Genomic DNA, 25,399 nt, shown 5'->3' with positions numbered 1-25,399 from the left:
CGGGTCAAAAAGGACCCACTTATCAGAGAGTCAACATGCACCAATGTGTTTTATTGAGATTTTGTATGATACACACACAAGGCATAATTATGATGTGGAAAATTACAAAAGTCTTGCAACAGCTGGAAATAATAATAATTATAAAACACTAAAACGTGTTCTATGTATTTCTAGTTGGCGCTTTGTAGGCACGTTATTAGCTTATTTAAAAACACTACAAGTGCACCAATATGAAAATTTGGGCTGAAATGATTGTCTGATACTGCTGTTGCTTTTATGAGGCAATATTTACTGATATTACGCTGCGTGATATCATAATATCTGGAAGGAAGCTCTAGCAAGGAGATTTTAGACTCCAAGTCTGATGGCCGATAACAACAAGCAAATTTAAGCATGCTTGTTTTTTGTACATATTAGACATCTGTGCATTAGCTGGAACTCAATAGAAGCGTACCTCATTTGGTCCAAATATGCCTATGATGCCTGTAGGAACCGTCAAAGACAGCAGCATGTGATACAAACCTAAAGACAACCATGAAATCAACCCAACATTTACCCCTTAAATAGCGGGTATAAATAAGTTGATTGGATCATGGCCCCTGCAGTGGGACAGATGGTGCGTTTGCTCCTTGTACCCTGGCAAAGACGAGATGCCATTATCCTGGGACTTCTGCCAGACACACACTTCTGCTCTCCCTCACACTGGTGCCAAGGTAGACTGGGATTGTTTGTGTGTGTTTGAGCGCAAGTGTGTGTGTGTGTGTGTGCGCGTGTGTGTGTTGTTGTTAAATGGTTAATGCTGGCATGGGGTACAGGATGGGGATCGGTAATGCAAGGTGTGGAAGACAAACAAAGCCTGGGGAGAACCAGAAGCTCTACATGGGGGACAAGTAAACAGATTAAGATGGGGAGTGATTGGGTTACAGATGGAAATTGTGTTCACAAGTTGTCTTTAAACCCCGCTTCGCGTATCTTACTGGCCGTAATCAGGTTTTCCTTCTGCACTCAACAAAAGATGAGCTGATAATATGACCAGGCCTCTATGAGCTGCAGAACAGAGGGCTGGCAGCCGGACAGTGAGGGTAGAAGACCTAAAAGCCCCCCCAAAAGTGTGAACAAAATCTTAAATAGAAGCATTTTCGCATGCTCGTTCTCAAGTGTGGGCCTGTTCAGCTCTCCTCCCTCCTTTTCCTGTTGCTTCTTCCCATTTTCCTACAATCTGTTTCATTCAGCTCCCGTGGCTGCCAGCCTTCGTTCACAGTCAGGTGTCTTGGCAGCTCACCCCGCCAGCCCACCACCGATCAAACACGACCATCTGGGGATCTGCTTTTTCCCATTTCGGGGAACGGCGCACCATCGGCTGCCTCCCAGGTCAACTCAACATCAGCTCCTCCTCAGGAGGAAAGGGGGGAGGAGGAAAGGAGGAAGAGCGAGGGATCTGCCGTGTAGAGGGGGAGTGGGAATAACCTGTCCCCCGTTCTGCAGGACAGCCTGACAAGCCACTTAGACCTGAGTAATTCCTCTGTCACTGTTACTGATGAGCTGGCCCACAGATCCAGGAGAAGAGAGGGCTGTGATCACTGACTCATTAGTCATGATGGGCTGTGCTGCGCACATATTCTGCATAATGTATAAGGTTTGCAGTGGGAGGAAAACTGCCTGCGAGTTCGTAAGTGAAAGCTGATGGTGTTTGTGGGTTCTGCTTTGCAGAATGATGAACAAACAGGACCGTAACAGTTGATGGCTAAACCCAACGAGGCCGCCTTTCCCCACTTAAACACAAAGCGCTCTGGACAGCTGGGAAGCATCTGCAGGGCCAACAAGCCACTGCTTAATAACACATTCAAAACACCTCCTCCCTCAACATGAGTCTGTGTGTTTTGGTGAGAGATCTCAATATCAAGGACATGCTTCTACTCCAACGTCTCACCGAACGCGGTCCGTAACCAGAAAACACACTAATTGCTCGTTGCTTGTTGTCAACAACAGTGCCTTTCTAAAGTAGTCTGTTGTATGCAATGTTTTCCATTCGCATTCATTTGCTCAATTTGTTAAATTCGACCTGTGATGCTTCTTCCTGTCTTGCCACATATGTTACAGTACCAAAAAAAGTATTGCACCTGTCTATGCACCTGTTTGTTGAGCTATCTGTCTGTCCATCCATTGTGTCTTTCCAGTCACACTGACTACTCAATGTTTTGTTTTTACATTAAATCCACGTTCATAATTTTTAATCTACACCAGAAAGTAGTTTGAGCTGGAAACTGACAGGTTAGAAATACTCCAGTCATTTCGCATTCTGAGGTGGTTAAATCTTCATCAGTACAGACAAAGTGTCTGCATACGATACTACAAAACTAGTCTGCATATTTTGTGGTATCGTCACACACAGCACCTGTAGAAAGTCAGTATCTCCAGTGCATATGAGGGGTGTTTTAGAGTTGTGACACGTCTTTAGTGTCTCGGCTTTGTTGGTCGACAGATTCTGTACGGTGACACATGAATAGGAATTTATTTGGATATGACTCGTTTCTTTATTCACCTGTCCTGTTGACACTCCAGTAAATTTAGTTTACCTTATCTCATTTCTCATGTGCTTTTTCATGCAAATGACAGTGACACTCGTGCAAAAATCTCTTCGGTGACGCTGCATTGGATTGGATTGTGTGGAGTGGAGGTTTCCGTTATCTCCTCTCTCTGTTGTTTCTCCAGGACATTCGCCAGTTTGCCGTTATTTGGCTGGATTTTAAATTCCAAGCTGCAGGTAAATAGTCTATATGGGGGGGTATAAATGAACCAGACCCCTGAAGCAACACGATGAAGCTTCAGAAAACCGGTCGGAGGTGCTGCACATCGTGAGTCACTGCTTACCTCTCAGTCCCACTAAGAGTTTTCCCCAACATTCCCCGAGTTGCAAGCAATTTCACAGACCGTCTAGCGCTTGGCTTGCCCCCCCAAATATTTAATAGCCACCATTCACACACAGACACAGCGCATTTATCACACACCTCTTAATTACGACAGCCCTGTCCAGAATACCAAGTAGCTGTTGAGCAGAAAAAGACGGGAGCCTCAGAAATCTCAAGACCTCTCCCTGGTCATTAAAATTCAGTCCTTTGATCCCCCCTGCAGCTCTCCGCCTCTGGTGTGAAGGAATCAGACGAGGAACATAAAAGCCACAAGCTTGACTTCAGCTTTGACTTCAAATGGGGCCGCTGAGAATATTTCAATTACGGCAACACTGAAATAACTACGATTGACAAAATCTCCAAAGTCGAATCGGTTAATTGAAACAGCTTGTTTATTTAGGTGGGAAATGTTCAAATATGGTTAGAAGTGATTGATTATAAGAAGTGTTTTTTTGTTTGTTTGTTTAAAAAATAATCATAAATAAAAAAAACCTTTCAAGTCTTTCTCCATATATACAGATAAAATATATATTTATAAAAAAACATTTAATACTGCTTTCAGATTTATTTTCCCTACAGAGATAATATAAGAGTTTGTAAGTTTTACTCGTAAGATGTCTTCACTTTAATCATCTACTGTCTCAAGTTAATAATACCTGTTTTGGTTTTTGTTTTAGGTGGTTTATTGGGATTTCAGGTGAAAGAGTCTGATTACAAATCTACTCCTCACTAAATCCACTTCTCTCTTTTCAGACTAAGGCATTTTGGTGTTTCGGTGATGTTCTATTTGTTACTGTTTTGTATTTCTATGGTTTCTCAGTTTTGTTTTGGGTTTCTCTTGCATTCTTTTTATTTTTCTTTCCCTTCTCTATTCTTATTATTCTTTCCCTTTAAACCTTTCCCTCTGTTAATTTTTCCTTTCTGTTCCATCTCCATGTTCGTTTCATTTGAAATAAATCTCGTTGTTTTTTGAAATGTTTTTTTTTTTTTTTTATGAAGCCTCATCGCTACGTGTTTTTGTGCTTATTTTTGATTCAAAACAGGTGATCCGACCTTTTGTGTTTCACACCTGCAACAACTGAGCTAATTCTATCAAATGAAACCAGAGCTGAAACATGGTGATGACTCTTGAAGTCCCATTTCAGGTGTACTTATTAAACGTGTTGGGATTAATGGGAGCCAGACGGCTTTGGAAAACAATATCGAAAAGGCTTTTTTTTTTATTTTTTAACCGAGCTGTGAAAGGGATCCAGAGGTGAAGTTGTTATCAGCCCTCTGTTGTGTTGGCTTTTCAATCCCAGCCAACGTCCTGCTGCTCAGCATTCTGAGCACAAACATTCTGGTTGGAGAGATATGACATTTAGTCCCAATCACTTGTAATGGATGCATTAACACACCATCACGCGCTCTCTCTCGCGCACGCAAGCGCACCAAACTAATGATGCACAATTTGGTGGTTGCCAGGAAACGGATTCTGGAGTTTACACCTGCCTGGCTTCCAGCTCCAGCGGAGAGACGAGCTGGAGTGGCGTGCTCACAGTCAAAGGTAAATTGTCTCTGTGTGATTTAATTACATGCAAATGACTGCTCCCCCCCCCAGGCAGTATGCAAACACAGAAATATTGTTCAACCGTAAATGGAAAGAAAAACTGAAAAAAAGTTGGGATGATGATAAAAATGCACACAAAATAAGTTTTTTTTTTCCCATATGTACTTTGAATTCTGGTTTAATAAAACCAGGATAAAATCAAGACAATTTCTTCTGTGGCTGTCAAAAATATCACATCAGCGAAGAGAAGGAGAAGTTGTGAATTGTGCAGATTTTCTGCGCTGTACACTCATCTGAGTGGAGTTATTCTAACGTCTTTTTTGGTGGTAAAGTTTCTAAAATAAATGATCTGTTAAATAATATTCTAATTTATTGAATGGATTTTCAATATATTAAGCATTTGTTGGATGCTTAATTGAATCATCCACTCTCTCTGGTTCTGGATTGTCTGAATTTAAAAGAAAAAGAAATTCTCCAAAATGAAAACTCCTGATGAAGAGGAAAGCGTCACCATTTGCACCGTGTTCAGTGATTTGGTCACGTGTGCTGTTGGTTTAAGGAAAAAAAAACTGTTGAATTGAGCAAATGTCAAAGTATATCATTAACCCATGCAGCCTTGGGGACATTTTCCGGCAGTCTGTGTGTAAATGTGCAGCAATGTGAAGAATAACGCTGATGGGATTCTGTAACCAGGCTGGAAACATGCTGATGGCTGCACCGGTGAGGCAGTGAGCAGCTATTGTTTCAGCTCAGAGAGTCTGCTGGCTTTCTGTTGTAACTCTTCAGGACATGGAATATTTCTGGTTGAGGAAACTTCACAACTGGCACAGGAAGAGAGAGAAACAGCGTAAGGTCAAGCTGAAGTTTCTAGTGAGGCAATTGCAGTCGAATGCTAGACTGATTGTAAAAGCTGTAAGAGCGAAGCTCCTCTTCTTCCTTGGAGCCGCATCGTGTAAACGTCCTGGAGACGGTTTCTCTGACGGCTCTTTCCCTCCGCCGCGCAGAGAGCGCCGACACGTCGGCCGCTCAGGCCACCGAGCCCTTCCAGCTGCCGGGTCCGCCCCACAAGCCCATCGTCACAGACGTGTCCAAGAACAGCGTCTCTCTGACCTGGCAACCCAACGCTCACGAGGGCGGAGCTGCTGTCACCTCCTACATCATTGAGGCCTTTAGGTGAGTTTTTTTTTTTTTTTTTTTTTTGTGCATTTCCTGTTCAATTCAGGATGCTGTTTCTGATCTTTGGGTTCCGGTACTTCCAGAGACATTAATGAAGTCGAAATTGATTCTGACGGATGCTTAAACTCCTTTACATCAATAGCTAATGGTGAAGGAATAAGAGAATGTCATCTCGATACCAGAGGAGTGATTCTTTTATTTAAAGAAAGGCTGTATTAAAAACCTTTAGCTCACTCACAGGAGAATAAGTACACTGACAATCTTCTGCCACAAAGCTGTGACTAAGCCAGTCAGACAATTAAAAATGTTGATGTCAGGTTATCCTGTTTCACCAGTCACTGGGTTAATTTGGTTTTTTGAAGTGCTGAGTACTCAGGATCACCTGAGATGTCGTCCACCCGGGATAAATTACAACTATATTAAACTCAGCGAGGTGGGGAGGGGCGACCACCACACAGGGAGACGCTTCAAGGGAAAATAAATCCTTCCAGCTCGATGCAGAGGGAACTCTGGCTGAGATTAATCAGATGCAGATGTCCTCCGTGGCAGCGAGTGATGCAAACTGATTCTTCAGAAAAACCTATTGAAGGAACCAATGCGGGGCTTTTTCACGGTGAAATTTCATTCCCTCAGTTGCCGAGGTGAACCGCTCAAATTTTGATCTTCAAGATTATATTTTAAGCTTTTTTTTTTTTTTTTTTTTCCTATTGAGACTGTATCTCTACTCCGACCTTGTGTGAGTTTTACAAATTCTAGTTGAAAGGGCCTCCTGCAGGTGTTCTCATGAGTAATTTTCCTGCTTGGTGTTCAATAGTTGTTATATAGTTGGAATAATTTCGCAGGGTCCAGCAGAAAGGAAGCACCTCCATTGGGGGAGGGCCACATAATCCAGAGCAAGCCCTCATTTCCTGTTGACATCCTTCCATCACTACAAGCAACGGTCCAGTACTCACTGACACAGGAAGTTGCATCGGGTCAAATCTGGGTCACACGTATCGTACATCTGAGAAGAAGGATCCCAAAAAGGCCCTTGAACCACCCTGAAATATTTTGATTAGTTATTGTTGTTACTGTAAAACGAACGCCACTCCTGAACGCAATATGATGAGCTGCACATTTTGTACTTCTACGCCACAACTACAAACGTCAGTCAGGAGCAGATGGGGAAGAAGCTCCGTTTGGAGACGCACCAGAAAAAGCAAAAGTAAAATAGAACTTGGTTCTCCTGTTCCTCCATATCTGTCTCCTTCTAACTCCTGCTGACAGAAGCATTGATCAATTTTATCGCACTTTTGCAACATGTTGGAACACAAATGCATATTGCTGAGGGACAATGGCCCAGTCAAAGTCCACACCGAAACTCCTTTAAGGATGTGTGGCAAGACTTGAGAACTCTTGTTCACACACTCTGTCCATCATAAACTGCCTGGTTTTTTTGTATATTACATTTAGTACTGAAATGCCAGTGGACGTTACTCTGTAATCCATGGACTTTATTGCCCCAGGGCATCAAGTGATGCTTCCTTCATAAAGTAAGCACTTCTAACTTCCCTTTAATCCCCACACAGTCAATCAGCAGGCAGCACATGGCAGACTGTAGCAGACATGGTGAAGATGGAAACACACACCATCACAGGCCTTCTCCCCAACACCGTCTACCTGTTCATCGTCCGAGCGGTCAATGCCTACGGCCTGAGCGACCCCAGCCCCATCTCTGAGCCGGTCAGGACGCAGGACGTCAGTCCCACAGGTCAAGGGGTGGACCACCGGCAGGTGCAGCGAGAGCTGGGAGAGGTGGCCGTCCAGCTGCAGGACCCCGTCATGCTCACTACGACCTCCGTCCGAGTGTCCTGGACAGTGAGTGACTCGCGCAGTTCCCTTCTTCTTCGCTTCCACTCTGTGTCTCCCTTAGCTGACCCAGGTGTGGTTGGTGTTTAGGTGGACCGCCAGTCTCCGTACGTCCAGGGCTACCGGCTGTTCTACCGCCCCAGCGGGGGAACCTGGCTCCTCCAGGACATCAACTCACCCTCAGAGCGCAGCACCGTCCTCACCGGCATGCTCAAAGGAACTGAGTACGACATAAAAATCCGTCCGTACTTCGACGAATTCCAGGGCAAGGACAGCCGAACGCTGCTGATCCGAACTCGAGAAGAAGGTAATCTGTTGCTCTCACCGATCAGCGCAGTGGACTCTGTGAGGCTGCAGGGCTTTAAGGGTCTTTCAGATCTCCATATTATCTTATTCTGCAGTTTAAGTTTGTTTCTATTGATCCGTAGTTTCATTAAATTCTTCCCCCATTCACTGACTTATGCAGCCCGGGGTTTTTTATTGGTTGGTGCAAAATTCAGCAGACTCTGGATCGACCTGCCTGAGTCCCAAGTCTGCCAAAACAAACGTGGAGCTTAATGTAGTTCTCTACATGGCTTCACCAGTAGTCCGTTCCTTTTGATTAAACGATAAAACATCAGCCTCCTCTCACAGTCCCCAGTGCGCCGCCCAGGGGAGTTACAGTGGCAACAGCGAAGCTCAACAACAGTTCCAGCATCAGCGTCACCTGGGAGCCTCCACCCAGCGACATGCAGAACGGCATCATCCAGGAGTACCGGGTAAACACGTCCCACCCGGGTAAAATCTCCTCCATTTTGGAGAAAAAACAAAAACAAAAAAAAACAGCAAAAAAGGCTTCTTCAAATCAGTCAGCAGCTGTTTCAGTGTGAGCATAAAAAGCAGTGCGTCCCAACAGGTTTGGTGCGTGGGCAGCGGCGGCGATAACCAGACGCGCTACTACCTCAACCGGACGGTGGACGGGGCCACGCAGTCCACGGTGCTGAAGGGCCTCGTTCCCGGCGTGCTCTACCAGGTGGAGGTGGCGGCCGTGACGGGCGCTGGCGTCGGCACTCGCAGTCATCCGGTGTCTGTTCTCATCAGTGAGTTTCTTCCACACTTCCAGGAAATTTAGCTTAAGGAGGAAAACAATGTTGTGCTTTGTGGCCTGGGCCCAGTTCACACAGCAAGACTGTTATTCCGATTGAGATGAATGAGTGATTTTAGCTGGTTATGTGATCACATGTCAGTGATGTACCAAAAGTGAGACCATAAGAAATGTGAGGTCAAACAATCTCAGCCCGTTTAAATCTTGCTGCCTGGTTTATACAATGTGCTATCCAGCCGTCGTCACGTCTGTGTTTGTTCCCGCAGAGCTGCCAGCTGAAGAGCCCACTGCCTCAGGCGGCGGCGGGAGCGGCGAAGAGGGCAGCGTGAGCCTGGCCGAGCAGATCACCGACGTGGTCAAGCAGCCGGCGTTCATCGCGGGCATCGGCGGCGCCTGCTGGGTCATCCTCATGGGCTTCAGCCTGTGGATCTACTGCCGCCGCAAGAAGAGGAAGGAGCTGAGCCACTACACGGCGTCCTTCGCCTACACACCGGCAGGTCAGGATGGTCGGGGACACGTGGGAGTCTGCTGCCGCCTGTCTGTCTGATGTCTGAGCGGGCGCTTTATGAAAGAAGCCGCAGGAATTACCTGTGTGAGAGGATTTCGTATTGCTGCCAGAGGCACAGGAAATGGAATTAGGTTTTGAGGAGTGATATTTATCTGAGGTAAAAAAAATAAAAATGGACTTTGTGATAATCTGGGTGGATTAAAAGAAAACAATGGCTCAATAATACTTTTATTTCTAGATGTTATTTCTATTTCGTAGAAGCTCTATAGTTCTGTCCTTCATTCTTTCCTTATGTCATTCTCCCCTTTCTTTCAGTCATCCCTCCATCCCTTCATTCACTTCTTCCTTCCTATTCAACATAGAAGAGAATGTGTGGAGTATTCTATGTTGTGTTCTTAGTGTGGTGCATCGGTCACCCTGCTCCCCCTAAACCTTATTTTCTCTCCGTCTTGTTGCAGTGGGGTTCCCTCATGCTGAGGCGTCAGGACTCACTGGACGGTAACTCAAATTGCTTCTTTTTAAAGAATCTCGTGTGATCAGTTCTCCTCGTGTCTGAAAACGTTCTTCCAGAATAGTTTGCTCTCTGTTAGCCTGTGCATCCTGCTGCCGGTGAACCCGTAATGTCTCTGCAGGCCTGGCGTGTTGGGGGGCAACATGGGCAACTACCCGTGGCTGGCAGACTCCTGGCCCACCACCAACCTGGTCCACAGCAGCAAGGAGGCCGTCAACTGCTGCACGGCCAATCACAACGCGGCTGAGAGATACTACAACGGTAGGGGAGCCGTCACCTCGCGCTTGAAGGGAAGCGACCGACCTTTTGCTGAGAACAAACTCCGCCCTCACACAGAAGCTGGGATCTCCAACTACCTGAATCAGACGGAGAAGTGCAGCATGGGGGGCTCCACGGAGGGTCCCATCTACAGCACCATCGACGCCACCAGCGAGGACCTGCACAGCTTCACCTACGGCCAGAACGTCTCCACCACCCCCTACGCCACCACCTCCATCATGCCCTTCTCCAGTCAGCCACAGGGGGCAGCGTTTAGTGGGGAGCAGCAGGACGAAGGGCAGTGGATCCACCAGCCCGGCCCGTCCCAGCCTGCTCAGTACGCGCAGCCGGATCGCTGCGCTGGTAAGACGGCTTGAGTTTGATTTGGTCTTAATGTAAATGTAAAGGAAAAACCCAAATAAAATGCAATTCCGCTACGGAAGGCAAATATAAAATATAATTTCCGATGTACTACTGGAAATATGTTGTTGTATGTTCTAACATATTACTTTCCCAATACATTTTTAATATATTACATGTTGTAAATACATAAAACATAAAATATGTTACTTTCTTATTGAAAAAAGGGAATTAAATTACTTGATAATTTGTATATCTTTGTACATCCATATTTTATTTAAAAAGTCTTTAGTGGTAAAATAAAACATCTGCAGAATATGGCAAGTCTTTTATCACCCAGAATAATCGTTTGAGTAATCGATTACTAAAGCGATCATTAGCGTAAGCCCTGATGCAAACTAAATTAACTGCCTCTATTTATATCCTGGAGGTGGGATGCTACAGGAATATCTGCCCATGGTGGGGTGACTCATTTTCTCAGCGCTTTGTTTGAAAAAGGTTTTCTTTTCTGTTCTGGATGAGAAGGTAAGCCCAAGCAGAAGGCCATGGGGAAGGCGGTGAAGACCCCGTCTCTGACGTGGATGGAGGCTTTGCCCCCGCCTCCACCAGTTGGCGAGCTGGACCAGTGTGAGCTGGACGGCCAGCTCCAGCATGACGCCATGGACATGGGGTGAGGCAGACTTCTGATTCTCTCAGACAAACAGGTTTACCAATTACCCAGCTGGACCATCGCTTAGATTCAGCCTCAGCTCTGCCAGGCACATGGAGTATTGAACCCAGAATTGTTTAGTTTTTTTTGCCTCTGGCCTCAACAACCCGATTATCTCAGCCTCGGCCAATCGCCTAAGTCATTTAGCTGTTTTTCTCCTTAGCACTGGCTCTCTTTAACCTCAAAGCAAAGCATCTTTCTTATCACTCGCTGAGCAGCAGTGCCACCCTAGACGAAGCTTAGCCCCCTGCAGTTCTGCCAATGGCTAACTCGAGTCGAGCCTGAAAGAACATCATTAATCTTTAAGGAGCCTCACGGCTTGCTGAATCTGAAGGAACCAAAGAGCAAACAAGCGGCTCTGTGTCAGTGTATTCCTGAACCGAGGAGTCCGGCCGGAGCTGCGACATGCTGCACGAAGCCTTTGTGTCGCCCGCAGGTCGGACGAGGAGTGGTGCCCGCCCCTTCCTGAGAGGACGTACCTGATGGAAGGCTGCGAGGACGGCCCCGCTCCCCCTCAGAGGACCGTCACGTCCTCGCCAGCCACCTCCTACAGCCACCAGTCCACCGCGACCCTGACTCCTTCACCCCACGAGGAAGCCAGAGCCCCCGCTGACCAGCAGCTGGCACGGTGCGCGAACCAGACTTCATGTTTCAGAGAAAAGTCACAATGTGTTTTTAAATGGGAACACCCCCACCCATAGCTCATTTATTTTTCTTTGGTTTTACCTTCATACCAAGTTGTCAGACTATTCCATAATCAAAGACATAAAATGGAGAGTTGCTTCGACTCATGCATGTTTGAAGGACATTTGAATCTCCCATGGCAGCCACTCAGAGGTGCCTAAGCGCTGACCCAGGCAGTATTTACCTGAAACTCCACCTTGGAGCTGAAGTCCTCAGATTTTCAATAGCTACAGCATTTTCATAACAACTGAAGGTAATACCTGTGCTATAAAATGTCACCATGCGCCTGGAAGATTTAATAAAGTACACCAACGCATCATAGCGACACATTAATTGCATTCAGATGCCCACTCGTCTCAAAGTTCCTGAGTGGTCTAAATTTAGGAGGTTTTTTCCCCATCATGCTGATCATTGCTGTCTTAAAGTTTGGTGTTAAAACTTAACATTAACAGAGAGAATAAAAACTGCACGAGCGCTGCTGTTCCACAATGTTGAGCTGTACACTAACTTGATGCTAGGTCAATTTGCACCAATGCATTATGCGCAGTACTGAGATGAAACTCTTCTCAACGTCTGATTCACAAGGCAAATATCAATAATTCTAAGCCAGAGCAAACATGCAGCTGTGAGCAGTTGGATTTTTTTTTTAAAAAATTGTTTTATTTGCTTGAAGTTTGTCAGTTTTCCTCACCTCCAAATTTAAACCACGACTTCCTGCCGCAAACCGAATGGGTGACAAGAGGACAGAAAAGGACCATTTTCACCTCACAGTGGAGATATATAATTGAAAACTGCAAACACCGCTGTGCAAAAAGAACCAGTTTTGTAAGAGAGGTATTTCATTGCATAATGCATAGAAAGTTTTGTCCGAATATTCCATAATGACATTTTTGATTGAAATATTTCAGAATATTACAGAAACTACTTTCCATATTTTGTTGCAGCTGATGTTTGATGCTTTCTCTGCCTTGAATGGGAACAACTTTGGACAAACTAAAAGAAAGGACAGTTTTATTTCTCACGGGCACGCTGTTGCTAGATGCACTACAAGATCATGTTGTTTGCTTGTGTCTGCTTGGATTTCTGTGAGAATTTTTTCTGAACAAAATCTTGATCGGTTTATACCGGGGGATTTGATGTAGTGTTGACTATTCTGCTCAGGGAAAGTTGCCAAATTCATAGCAAAACAGTGCAAGCGCTGATAAAGAAGTGGATTTATGTAGGGGGAGGGGGAATGGAAACAAAACGCTGAGTCTTCAGCTTTGGTGTTTTCACATTATCTCGGGTTTGTGAAGCAAAATACAAACAGAGTAAAGACAAAAACAGAAGCAGAAAGTTTGGAACAGTGTGAGAAATTGTAAACAAAACATGACGTGTATTTAATACTTAATCGCAGACGGCGTAAAAGCAGTGACGTTATTTCAAGTTTGAGGTATACATCAGGGTTGTCAAAACAATCGATATCTCAATGCAATCGATACAAGAAAATTGATATGCCCAGTCATTATGGGAGAAAACAGACAACGAATAATTCTGCAGATTCTAAACTGTCCACATTCTTTCATTGCAAACCCCACTTCCTAAAAGCTCAGCCTCAGTCAGTGACATGTTGCCCTCCCATCCCACAGCAGAAGGTTACCCTGCGGTCCAGTTCCAGTTCCCCAGGCACCAAGCCCGCCACTCACCCAGTCCAACCCCAGCCTCTGCGGCCAACAGCTTCTCGGCTCAACAGAGGCTGGCACGCTGCACTTCCAAAGTCCCGCCCACTGCTGCCTTCACGGCCAGGCGCCGACAGTGAATGAGGACGGCGCAACTACGCCTGGTAAAGCCGCCGCCGGCACCGCCGGGGTCACGCACGCGCAGACATTCAGCAGCTTCTGCCTGCGACTTCCATAAAACGCGTCTTTCTGCCACAGTGCACAGCCGCTCCTCTCCAGCAGAAACCTGCACTCCTCCCAACCAAAAGTCCAGAGTGAAGAAAAAGGCGTCCAAGACCTCAGCGTACAGAAGAGACATTCAAGGAGGTGAAAAACATTCAGAAACCCGCTGTTCTCTATTCACATGTTCTCGCATTCAGGAAGTGTTTGCAAAGGAAATGTTGTATCACTGAAAACCACAGTAGCCTGCAGGGCAGGAGGTCAGAGATCCTACTTAGACATTTCACACGTGCAGAGACCATGTATTGATCTCTGTGAAATACGCAAACATTTCTAGCGTTTAAGCCGTAATAAATAAATTACGGCTTAAACCCCAGAAATGATGCGAGAACCGGCAGAGGCCCGAGTGGCCATATCCTGAACAGTAAACACGCGGCCGGCTGCCTGAGAGTCACAATCAGAGCTCTTTGTTTTAACAAGCAGAATGTTTTTGCTCCTTCAAATTCACTCATTTTCCAAATGAGAACCGAGCCGTAAGCGCTCTGCCATGTTCTTGCTCTCTAAATGTGAGGCAATTAAATGAACTGTAGCCAAGTATTCTTTTGAAAGCAAATACAGCTGTTATATAACAGACACTATAATTAGCCTGGCAGCCTTTGCAAACTAGAAGGAATTTATTTATTACGGCTTAAGCGTTGTGTTTTTTTTGGGGGGTTTGTGTTCCTTCTTTTATATTCCTCATTTTGTGTTTTTCAGACCTCCCGCCACCTCCGGAGCCCCCCCCAGAGGAGGACAGGCTTCAGGGCCCCCAGGGCTGTGTGGAGACCAGCAGCTTGGCAAACAGCGCCCTGTCCTCCCTGGAGAGGAGCGAGTACAGCAGCAACAGCCACCAGCGGAAAGGCTCGGGACACAAACACGCAGACAGTGAGAAGAAGCGTTTGCAGCTCGTCACGTCACGTACGGTTAGAGGGACCCGCTTCCAAACAGAACCGGTCTCCAGGGGGTCCAGTTGGTAAACAGGGTCCATAGCAGACAGCGCTGCGTCATGCTCTGCTACTGCACTGCAGTGTTTCTCCTCCACATGGGAGTAAAGTGAGACCAACTTTGCTGTGTCATTCTTTCTGAATGACTCTTCAGCAGTTACGTTGCAAGATGTTGGCTGTAAAAACATGTTCAGTGATCCATAAATTGCTGCTGAGTATCTGAAATATGCAGGTGTTCAGTCATTGGCTACTTTACTAGCTGGTAAAGTAGCTCAACTTTACAAGCTAGCTGAAGCTAACTGAAGCTAGCTGAAGCTAACTGAAGCTAGCTGAAGCTAACTGAAGCTAGCTGAAGCTAACTGAAGCTAGCTGAAGCTAACTGAAGCTAGCTGAAGCTAACTGAAGCTAGCTGAAGCTAACTGAAGCTAGCTGGTAAAGTAGTAGCAAGTCAGATATCGTTATGCTTAAAATGTGTTAGTGAAACACAGAGGTGGGCACCGCTAGCTAAAAACTTAGCTGTGCTAATCATTAAACTCTAATCATAAGCGCTAGCTATGCTAGCTCTAAAGAGCTACACCAATAAAGTATTTAGTAGATGCTAAAGCACCAACTTCCTCCATACTGATAGTCCAAATGTAAAGTCAATGACACAAACATACCAAGTTGTTGTATGTTTGTGTTCTTTTGAACACGCCTTTCACGTCACAGGTGAAGAACGCAAAGGAACTGCTGCATAGACCGTTTTCTCCCGTTTCAAAATAAGTGTGTGAATATAAATATCAAACTGCTTGACAAATTTATAACAGTCAATAACCAAAACTTCAACACAAATGTCAAACTTTATTCAGTCCGAAAGCCACAAATGTTTCCGGAAAAATGAACACGGGGGAAGCTAAGCAGGCTAAGGTGTTAGCAAAAGGCGCTAGATACAAATACTAGCTCTGCTGTTAGCGCTTTAGCGGAACTGTGCTCACCACTGCTGACACAGGATACATGACATTTTATTCTTTTTTTTTTTTAAAGCATCTTTCACCAGGAGCCTTCATTGTGTTTCTGTGTCTTGTCTTTGTTTTGCCCCACCAGATGAGGAAGTGGTGGTGTACAGCAGTAAGAGCGGCTACCTCTCCAGGAGTCAGATGTCGGGTAACTGCTCGACCACGGGCAGCTCCTCTTCCAGAGGCTCCACCGGCTCTCGGGGCCTCAGCTCAGCCAGGAAACACAACGAGGTAGAAAACATCAGATCTCTGCTCGACTTGTAAACAACACAAACGTAAATCAAAAATAAAAACAGTGTTACACTCGTACACACACGCACACACTCTTGGGTTCGCAGATCTTGCATTACTTTCTACTCACTAAGCTTTACAGTAGGAAACGATTAAGTGCACACGCCCACCACTCCATTTGGAGTGCTCTTCAGAGGGCACACTTCTCCGTGGGAGCGCTCCTTCAAATGCACCCCCTGCGGGCGCTCCGGTGACGAGACGGTGTCTTTTATGGCGGAGGAAGCTGCGCCAGTGGAATGGAAAGCTCTGCAGGGACTCTGAGCTGCACAGACAATACTTACTGTGTCAGACGTGACAGTAGGTAGATGGTGAAAGCCGGTCTGGCTACAGCTTAATCCACAACATTACGAGGCTTAATCGTCTCTGAAATTCAATTTCTACGTCTTCATTCAAGAATAGGAACAAAGAGAAAAAGAAAGGAAATAAAACTCTTTTGTCATTGATTATTATTTTACCCAATGTACTATATGCAAATAAAAAACATGAACATTTGCTATTTTATTCATTTTTTTTTTGTTGCCATTTTAAAAATAAAAAAGGTTGTATCCTAAAATTTGGAACATATCTGTGGTTTCATTTTTATAGCACTTCCTTCTCCTCGCTGCATCGTTGTGCTTTATTTGTTCTTTTTGAAGCTGTAACCCAAGGTGTCACAGTACGGTTTTGTGCAGGTCTAAAACCCCTGACCCCTGACAGTGTAGTCTGTCAGGGGTCAGGCGAACAGACAAAGCTGACCTGTAAAAGTGGCAACCATGACCACACATACAGAGCTATCCTGTATCTTTTTCTACCCATCAACAGGGCAGCAGGGACCACCCCCACCCGACCCCCCAGATGCTCCCGGACGACCCTCTCTGGGCTTTTTACACCTTCCCATGGACATGAAAGCATGTCCCTGCCCCCCGCAACGTTTGAGTTGTTTGTGCAAGAAGCCTGGATTAGGCTCCTTCTTCCTCGTGAGGGGTGGGGGTGTCTGACTGCTTTCTGATGCCCTTTAACCTTTAAGGTCAGTCTAGGACCAACATAGATGGTCCTAGATGGGGCAGATGGAACATTTTCTATTAAAATGTTAATGAAATAATGTAGCATTTTCTCCAGTTCCTGACTTGCATTTTTTTCCCGTTTCACACAACCCATTTTTTTAACATCAATAATGCCGATAATTATTTCAAAGCACATGTTCCGAAGAAAATTCAGGGAAAGAGTCAGACAATCTTACAAAATTCGAAAAACATGTATTTTCCACTGAAATATACTCCAGAATATAGCGATGGTAACACTTTGTTTAAAAAAAAATCGCTGTTAGAATTTTTTGACAGATTTAGGAAATATACTAACATTGACAATGCTAACTAAAATTAGCTGACACTAGCTTTTATCACAAGAGATGAATAAACGCTAACTTTAACGCAACAAAATTAATCATAACAGGCTTTTTCAAAGCTTTTAAAATCGGAATTTTGACATTTCTGACACAGACTTTTTTGTGTGACATGTAACACAACAGAGCTCAACAAACTATATTGTTTTAGATTTCTGTCGCAGAAAATGTAGCTGTTTGTTAGCAACCAAGAAAAGGACGTTTTTAGGATGCCGTATCAGCATTGAGACGTCCGGTGGGTTCAGATCGGGATGGTACCGGTCTGTTAGGTCTCCGCGTTGTTACCTGACACACATTTTTCCTGACCTCTTTCTCACAGTACAAATTTCCAGATAAAAACATTACTTTTGAATCCAGACATGGGAACAAATGTCTTTTCTAAAGAGCCACAAGTCTGAAATCTGGCACTAATCATCCATTCTGACATTTAAATTTTGAATTTAAATGGCAGAGTTAGACGCCTCCCTGATAACTCTTTATGTTAATTTTGTGAAGTACTAAAACGCAACCAATTTTAAGATGTTTTTTTTTTTTTTACTAAAAATAAAACCACAAAGAATAGATCCTTAGCAATACACTTTTATGTATATTTATTTAAAGCGAATGAATTGTTTTTCTTAATTTAAATGTCAGGGAGCATTTTTAAAATCTTTGCATAAAGTGAAAGAAAAGAGAAATGAGCCCGTAAGTGGAGCACTCAGCAGCATACCTGGCTGATCAAGATGAAGCGATGAAGCTTTACATCGCCCGTAAAAAAAAAAAAAAAAAAAAAAAAATAATTAAAAAAAAACATTGTATGTTTTTATTACTTCTAGGAAATGAGATAAGGAGCTCAGTGAAGCTGTCAGGATACCTGCGATGCCTCCATCGGCCCTCCCCATCTTTTCACCACCGACACACCGGACTGAAGACGAGGAGAAGCTACCAGTTCTCATCAAGCTACACTTACTGCTGTGAAATGAGTAAAAAAAAACCCGGACTTTTGGTATTACTATAATTATTTATGATTTTGAGTTCATTCATTTTCCTTACTTTGTAAATACCTGTCTGTAATGTTCTTTTGTGAGCTCTGGATACAAGGAGAGAGACGTATATTGTATTTATGATGATCAAACAAAAAAAATCTAAAAAAAAAAAAGTGTTATCATGGAAAACGTTTTCTTGAATGTGCCAACTTTTTTTCTTTTTGTCAATATGTAAACTTTTAGGGTAAAGCATTAACTACTGTTGCACTCTTGTTGTCATGGCAAAACAACAGAAAATAAGAAGCACAAAGTGTGTTTGCTGGTTGAGGAGAGGAGTTGGAAAAGCCAAAAACGACCCGGAGCGACGCCTGTTGCCCCGAGCGCCTCCCTGTCGGGATCCCTGCGTCCTGGGTGTCCGTTACGAATGTCACACTTCTCTATGATTCCTTTGGTTTCTCTGCAGCGCTGTGCTGGCTGACTGACAGGCTTTATGAAAGTTTGATTGTACCCCCGTCTTGAACGACCGCCAACTCAACCCTTCCCCTTTTTACATCCGAGAGACTTGGCTGCTGCAGTTCTGAAAATACATTTTCTTATTCTCCTTCTGAAACAAACAAAAAACAAATGTCTGTGGGCTGACTTTTTGTACTCTTGTTGTTTTGTAAATGTACAATAAAAATACATTTGCTGATCAAGATTTGAGGGCATGTTCTTCTTTTAAGCTGTACACGCCCTGAATCTGGGAAAGGGTTCAAGCAAGTCCCAAGACTGTCCCCTACTGAGGACAGACCGCTGGGTGGGTGTGAGGACACCAGGACAACATTTGGAGAACCAAACGGGGCCACCTGTCTAAGAACATCATCAAAGAAGGAATGAAATTCAGCAGAAAGCATGGATGGACAGTACAAGCGATGCTATTCTCTCAGATGCATTCTCCATCCAGTTGTCTGATTGCTTCCCTGCCCAATTCCCCTCAATTCTCATTTCTCATCAGTGCCCCATCTAGGATTTCTCCCATTGAGCTCAATTTCTCTGGCTGAATTTCCTCCAGACCAATCAGCGAACAGGCGGAGGAGTTGTGAGCGACAATGTCGATTTTCCGTGCCGTTTTACCAGTGTAGTCGTAGAGTTTGGAAGTGAACGAAGCCATTCAGCCTGCCACCAAATTTAAGAGTCAGTTCTCGACAGGGCGGTTTTTACGAGGCTAGGTATTAGAGACCGTTAGAAAAACATTGTAATAGTACAAAAAGCATAAACTACCATATGTGCTAACAATGAAGCATCCTCGCTTGCTTCTTATCTATGTGAGCGGTCCTCCTCTCATTTCTGCCCCAAAACACAGTGGGGCAGAAATGTACACCACATCCTTAACCAAAACAATCAAGCCAGTTTAGTGTGAATAAGAAAGTCTTAAAGGAAGATAAAACATTCATGTTGGTGAGAAGACATGGCCGAGCCCGTATGTTCACATTTTCTGACCTTTTTAGGTTCTTTGGACTTCCTCTAGATACCCTGGTACCTGAATTTTAGAGGACTAAAGTACCTGAGTCAGTGTCAGCAATCATGTGGGAAACAGAAGATATTTTATAAATAAACAGATATTGTTCATGGCTTTGGGATGATTCAGTGTTGTTTTTTTTTTCTCCCCTTCACTTCCTGAGCTGCTCATTCTCCGCGACAGCAGGGAGACGCCGCTCGCTCGACTTCCTCATCAAGTCACAGTCAAAATGACCAGCTGGACCCTTGAGTGCTGCCAGACTGTCAATCTTGTTTGTGGTAATTTAGTCCTCTGAGATTAACGTTCCTAACTCCATTGTGTCTGGTTGTGTCCTTTGGACAACCAACCAGTCGAACTCACAATCTGACTCTGTGCCATTCGCCTGCTGAAACTGGGCAGCATTCAGTTTGTTGAATTGAAAGTTGAGCTTGGTGGAAAGTCTTGTTCCTTTAGCTACCAACCGAACCCAGGTTGCTAAATTTCGCGTCAAACAGAATCATGCGGTGGGACGGTGGAAAAGACTGTTGCTCTGTTAGTAATTCACAAATGCACAAGACAAGATCCATAATTGCACAGGACAAGAGATTAAGGGATTTCTCAAACATGATTGAAAGTATCAAGGCAACGCTCCAGGCACGTTTTTGACAAGGCAAAAGCATTAAAACATGATGTCAAGCTCAAAAACAGTAAATTTTACATGATTCTGCCCATTTAGCTGATCTAAATCCAGCTGAACTACAGACAGTAGACCAACCTGCTCACTGAGGGAGGAAGGCCGAATGCTGCTGCCTGTTCTACTGCTCACTAAGCAGCAGCTTAAAGCTGCTTCATCAGCTCCATTTACAAACTAAGCGCTTTACACTTTCCAGCAGCAGCAAGATCTATCTAAAAAAGACAACAAAACTGTGTTACTGCTGACGTTCTGCTTGCTCGTTGCACACACACGCTGCCTCAGTCTGACTCTACGCTGCATTGCATGTGGATGAGAGCTGCGCACACTGAGGAGCATGAAATTGGTGGAACGTTCTGCTCTGAGAGGATACCGCGTGCTCCCTTCACCTCCAGCGAGGCGCGGCGTACCCCCATGGGGGGTCTGTGATGCTCGCTGTGCCCTCGACATGCTCACACACACACACACCCACACGCAAACAACCCCGGGTCTGGTTGTTTGGTTAGAGCTCTGTGATCGAGTGATCAACAGGCAGTGACTTGTAAAACCCCCCTCACAGCGTCGCCGTCAGGCCTAAGCTGAGCCGACGCGGGACAAATGTCTGAAAAGTGCGGCGCGCATTTGCTTTGTCAGTCGCTCTGAGTCTTTGTTTTGTGGATACAGCAGCCGGTGTGCAGAATAATTACAGAGCGCTGCTGTAATTTGACGAAATTAAGAACTTTAACAGCGCATTGCAAGCATGTTCTTGTAATTTTATGTGACGGACCAATATAGATTAGCAAATAATTGTAAAAAATCTAAAAAGTGTGGCATGCATTTGCATTCGGCCCACCTGAGTCAGCGCTTCATTCAAACACCTTTCACTGGGAGCTTCTCTACCAGCTTCTAGAGACTTACATTCCTGCCCAAAACGGTAAAACTCAGTCACATTTTTATGCAAAAATAAGTTGAAATTGTTTTTCACAGATTCTCAGTGGGATTAAGGTTTGAACGTTGACTATTTCATTCTAGCCAAGTACACGCTTCGATCTAACCAACTGCAGTGTATTTAAGTTAAATTTTGCCCAAAGTGAAGTGAACCAAACCCCTCAAGTTTATTTTTGTACTTAAAATAGAAAGTTGCATTTCCTGCACGCTGTAACTGGGATTTCTTACGGTTTTCTTTTATTGCTGGTTTTCTTCTTGATGTCCGTTTAAAGGCCAGACCTGTGACTCAAAACAACTTGTTAAATTATTTATTTCTGCGTATTTTCTCTCTGCGTGTGACTCGTGTTCACTCGTCTTGAACTTTCCCATGTCACATTACAACCGCAGACAAAAATACAGTATCCGTAACCTCAGCGGCTATGATCGTAATCATTCTAAAAATCATCACTGTGATTTTTATCATTGCATATGTGCACCCCTTTACACTACTACACCAGAAAATGCATTATTTCTAACCATTTCCCAGCTGCAACGTTTTACAGTGTTAGCGTGTTTATGGCGGACACTGTGGATGTGGCTAACCACAAAGAAGGATCACTGGGTGGTGAAAAGCAGCTGCCTGACCTCAACGGGATAAATTGCATTCAGCAAACACTCACTGTGGATCCCTCACTAGGGCTGCTGTTGGTTTTCTGTTGGAAGCCGAGTCTGGAATGGGAAACCCACAGAGATTCTCACAGACAAAATGCAGACAATAAGACAAACAGCATGACGCTCGCGTCCGTCAGATGTATCGGTAATAACCTGCTGCAGAACCACGACCGGTCTACGAAACACTAAATTGTCATTGGCTGAAATAATGCTGGACAATCAGCTCCCAGGTCATCGGAGAATTGGGATGAGTGAGTTCTCATGGTTCTCGGCTATGGAACGAACTGGGGTATGAAGAAACTGCTGTTTCCTTTGTCCAGGTTTCGTTCAACGGGTCTCACTACTCGACTGCTTCCACTTCATTCACTAACGTGTGAATGACGAGTGAGACCGGAGATCAACTTGATCTTTTCCATGCAACCCTGTCCGACCTGCAGGGGCCCCACATAGTCACGATCATTTCCCCCCAGCTACGTTCAATTCTTTCTCTAAGGCGATGGGGTTCAGCAGTCAAAAACTGTTTTTGTAAAAAAAAAAACATTTGCATGCGGCAAGTAAAATGCTTCACACACAAGAGCAAATGTGTTACAGTCATACCAGTTCACACAATCAGTGGCATCACTATTAACATATGAAAATGTACTGTAGGTCTTTCACACAGTTTGGCCATGACAAGATTTACATTGCCGACCTTCAGCAGCCAGCACGTTTTATCCTCCCCATGTCCCCTCTATCCTCCAGTCCTCTCTTCATTCCTCCCTTAAGCCATTAATCACCTCACTCATTCACTGGGTAGGTGTCATGGCTGGAACGCCCCCCGGGTCGGCAGAAAAAGGGGCCCCGGGCCCCCGAGAGCGAGCAGAGGCAAGGGGTGAAAAGAAGGTGTTTAAATCTCTGTTCCCCTCGTCCCAGAATGCAAAGCAGCAATTTCCATGTTAATTTGGAGGGTGACAGGAGAGATGGATGTTTGGGAGATTTTTATTTTTTTGGCTGATGCCACGCATCCATTGAGGCGCTAAAGCAGCGTGGAGGCGAGGTCGAGTGGGCTGGCGCGACACATTTAGCATTTAGGTCACGATCCCGTCCAACGTGAACGAGTTGGGAAAACTTCAAAACTTGTCTCCCAGACGAGCCCCGGCCGCGACGTTTCGTCTGCGGTCGTGGCGGGAGTCTGACAGCAGACGTTCAGTCAGCAGAGGGTGTGTAGTCAGAAAGGTGTGTGAGCGACAGAGCAATCCTGAAACTCCTCATCCATAAGGCTGTTATTGATTTGCAGTTAATTGAATGATTACAATGTTAGCAGCTCAGCTGAGCGCCGCTGTCAGTCAACATGGCGGTGTGTGTGTGTGTGTGTCGTTCTGTCTGACAGAGGGAGGACGTCTCCACTATTAGCAGCTCCATCTTTCGATGCAGTCCTACGCGGTTTGCTGCTTGTGTTCCACGTTCCACCTCAGAATACGCCGTGATTGTGTTGCTCTTGCTTGTCTCTGGACTGACATGGAAGATGCATTCATAAGCAAACTGCTTCGCCAATATCACCACTGCAGCTATTTTCCTCATTAGGTTTCTGCTCCCGGTGTTCTGTTCCCCCCCTCACGGCCTCTAATATCCTTCACCGACGGCGGCGTGCGAAACCAGCCTGATTTCCTTCACGGATCAATAGAGCTCTGCCGTGTTTTCTAAATACAGATGCGAGCGTAATGACTGGATCCAAATGAACGCCCGGAGCTGTTGGTATGACAAACTGTGGATGTAAATCCAACCTGTGTGACTGATGTATTCCTGTTCCCACCTCCCTCTGAGCACCAACCTGAATCGGAAAGATCTGAAAAGAGTTGAAACAAAAACGTCCGGTTCACCTCCACCAGGCAGGTCTGTTCAGCAGTGAAAGGATCCTGCACAGATGAATGTGTGAACTGAGGAGGACTGCAGCAGAGGGAAAGAAAAAACACAGTCTAGAGCTGATGCTACACGTCTGATGTTGCAACGTCCAAATTCATGGGTTGGGGAAATTTAGCAGAACTCTAAAATTACTGCTGAAAGGTTAGAGATGTGTCCTCAACCTAAAAATCCAATATGGCTGCCACAAGAATGCGATGGAGTTAACGTCAGACAATTCTGCACTGAAGGACACAACATGTTGAAAAAAAAAGAAAGAAAAAGAACCGTCCAATCAAAGTCCAGAGCTATATCCAAATAAAATTACGTGGCAAGACTTGGCAATTAATCTCAGCAGATCCTCATCCAGTTTGCCTGAGCTTGAGCTGTTTGGCAGCGATTGCCCAAGAAACTCCATCTCTTTTTGATGTGAAACATAAAAAGAAAGAAATAAATCAGGGAAATACTGTCAGGTTTGTGGTTATAATGTGACAAAAAAAATAATGTGAGGAACTTCAAATGGTCTTTTGCAAACCTTTGCAAACATCAAGTAGCTGTCAGTCTGAGAATCATTGATTTGCTAAGACAAGCTGACTGCTGGAAAAGCCGCGCTGTAAAGTTGCACATCGGTGTGTGTAAAGTGTGCAGATGGTTTCAGGCAGCGTCTGACACGCCTCACTGCTTTGTAGACATGCTGTATATACATATATAAAGCTGGTACTTTGGCATAGACTGAAATCTGTGATGCAAAAATCCCAACGGCGATGTTCCTTGTTCGTGTGTGAGTGTGTGTGAGTACTAATAAGACAAGCAGACACACAGTTTTTCACTGCGGGGTTGTGTGTGCTGTGCAGAAGAGCTCGGGGCTTCGTGTGCAAACATATGGTCTTCGCTGAAGACGGGCTGATCCCTGTGGCAGGATGCTGCACAAATAAAACGCACAAACAATCCGGTCAGACGTGGGTTCAGGGCAGAGCCTTGTGTGTTCGCGTGTCCTTTTTCATGTCTTCTGGTTGTTTTGACCAGCAGGTCGGCTTCGCTTAATCTGACCGCAGCAGCAGCCGCGCGGCCTGGTTAAGACGTGCAGAAGTTTATCTCTGCTTTTCAGCTCTGCTATTTCCAAACTGGGTTTTTTTTGTTTTTGTTTTTTTTACATATAAATCGCGAGCCCTGAGCAGGAGCTGCCCTGCAGTTCCTAAATGAAACAGATGGTAAAGCTCTCCCTCCTCTCCACATCCTTGGTCTTGTCTGACTCAAGCAACCCAAACGGGCACGGATTAGGGGGGAGAAAAAAAAGGAAGAAGAAGAAGAAAAAAAGAGTGCGCTGTGCTTTGCTGGGGCACGACAAGCTGCTGTCGAGGAAATCATTAATCAGGCTCAGTGGAGGAGTCGTGGCTGACCTCCCGGCTCCTCTACCGGAACGACATCAGGCCGACTCCGCGAGAGCTCTCACCGATTCATCAGCGCCCAATCTGTTCGGAGCAGGAAGCATCAGGTGAGCGCGTGAGAAAGTCACAAAATCACGCGCTTCCTGTTTAGCTCCGAATGCAAACAGACGAAAGTGTAATTACTCCCCTCGGCGCGTTTGCAACTAGAAGCCTTTTATCAGGTGCGGCAGCATCGTTTGCCTCGGTTAATCGAGTCAGACGGACGAGTCAGCTCCAACCGTCACCTTCCCGCTCTGCGC

The 25,399-nt window shown here is 45.1% G+C and overlaps 1 protein-coding gene across 4 annotated transcripts in view; it reads left to right on the top strand.

Annotated features, from left to right (window-relative positions):
• robo3 (roundabout, axon guidance receptor, homolog 3 (Drosophila)) overlaps positions 1-18,783 on the top strand; it is a 157,525-nt gene extending 138,742 nt beyond the window's left edge. For 2 of the 4 annotated variants that reach the window (XM_055046878.1, XM_055046881.1), the window contains exons 10-25: positions 4,374-4,455; positions 5,463-5,631; positions 7,203-7,491; positions 7,573-7,789; positions 8,116-8,240; positions 8,378-8,561; positions 8,833-9,063; positions 9,533-9,572; positions 9,707-9,846; positions 9,922-10,206; positions 10,729-10,873; positions 11,349-11,540; positions 13,225-13,418; positions 13,513-13,620; positions 14,230-14,397; positions 15,540-17,928. In XM_055046878.1, the coding sequence (XP_054902853.1) occupies positions 4,374-4,455; positions 5,463-5,631; positions 7,203-7,491; positions 7,573-7,789; positions 8,116-8,240; positions 8,378-8,561; positions 8,833-9,063; positions 9,533-9,572; positions 9,707-9,846; positions 9,922-10,206; positions 10,729-10,873; positions 11,349-11,540; positions 13,225-13,418; positions 13,513-13,620; positions 14,230-14,397; positions 15,540-15,715 (2,745 nt within the window). In that variant the 3' untranslated portion in view covers positions 15,716-17,928. The other 2 variants (XM_055046880.1, XM_055046879.1) reach the window with 2 other exon arrangements.
• The last annotated feature ends 6,616 nt before the right edge of the window (positions 18,784-25,399 follow it).

The sequence above is a fragment of the Poeciliopsis prolifica genome, unplaced genomic scaffold, assembly GCF_027474105.1.
Source record: "Poeciliopsis prolifica strain line A6 unplaced genomic scaffold, Auburn_PproV2 SCAFFOLD024, whole genome shotgun sequence".
NCBI lineage: Eukaryota > Metazoa > Chordata > Actinopteri > Cyprinodontiformes > Poeciliidae > Poeciliopsis > Poeciliopsis prolifica.
The sequence above is the reverse complement of the archived record's forward strand: the minus strand, read 5'-3'. Positions and strand labels throughout refer to the sequence as shown.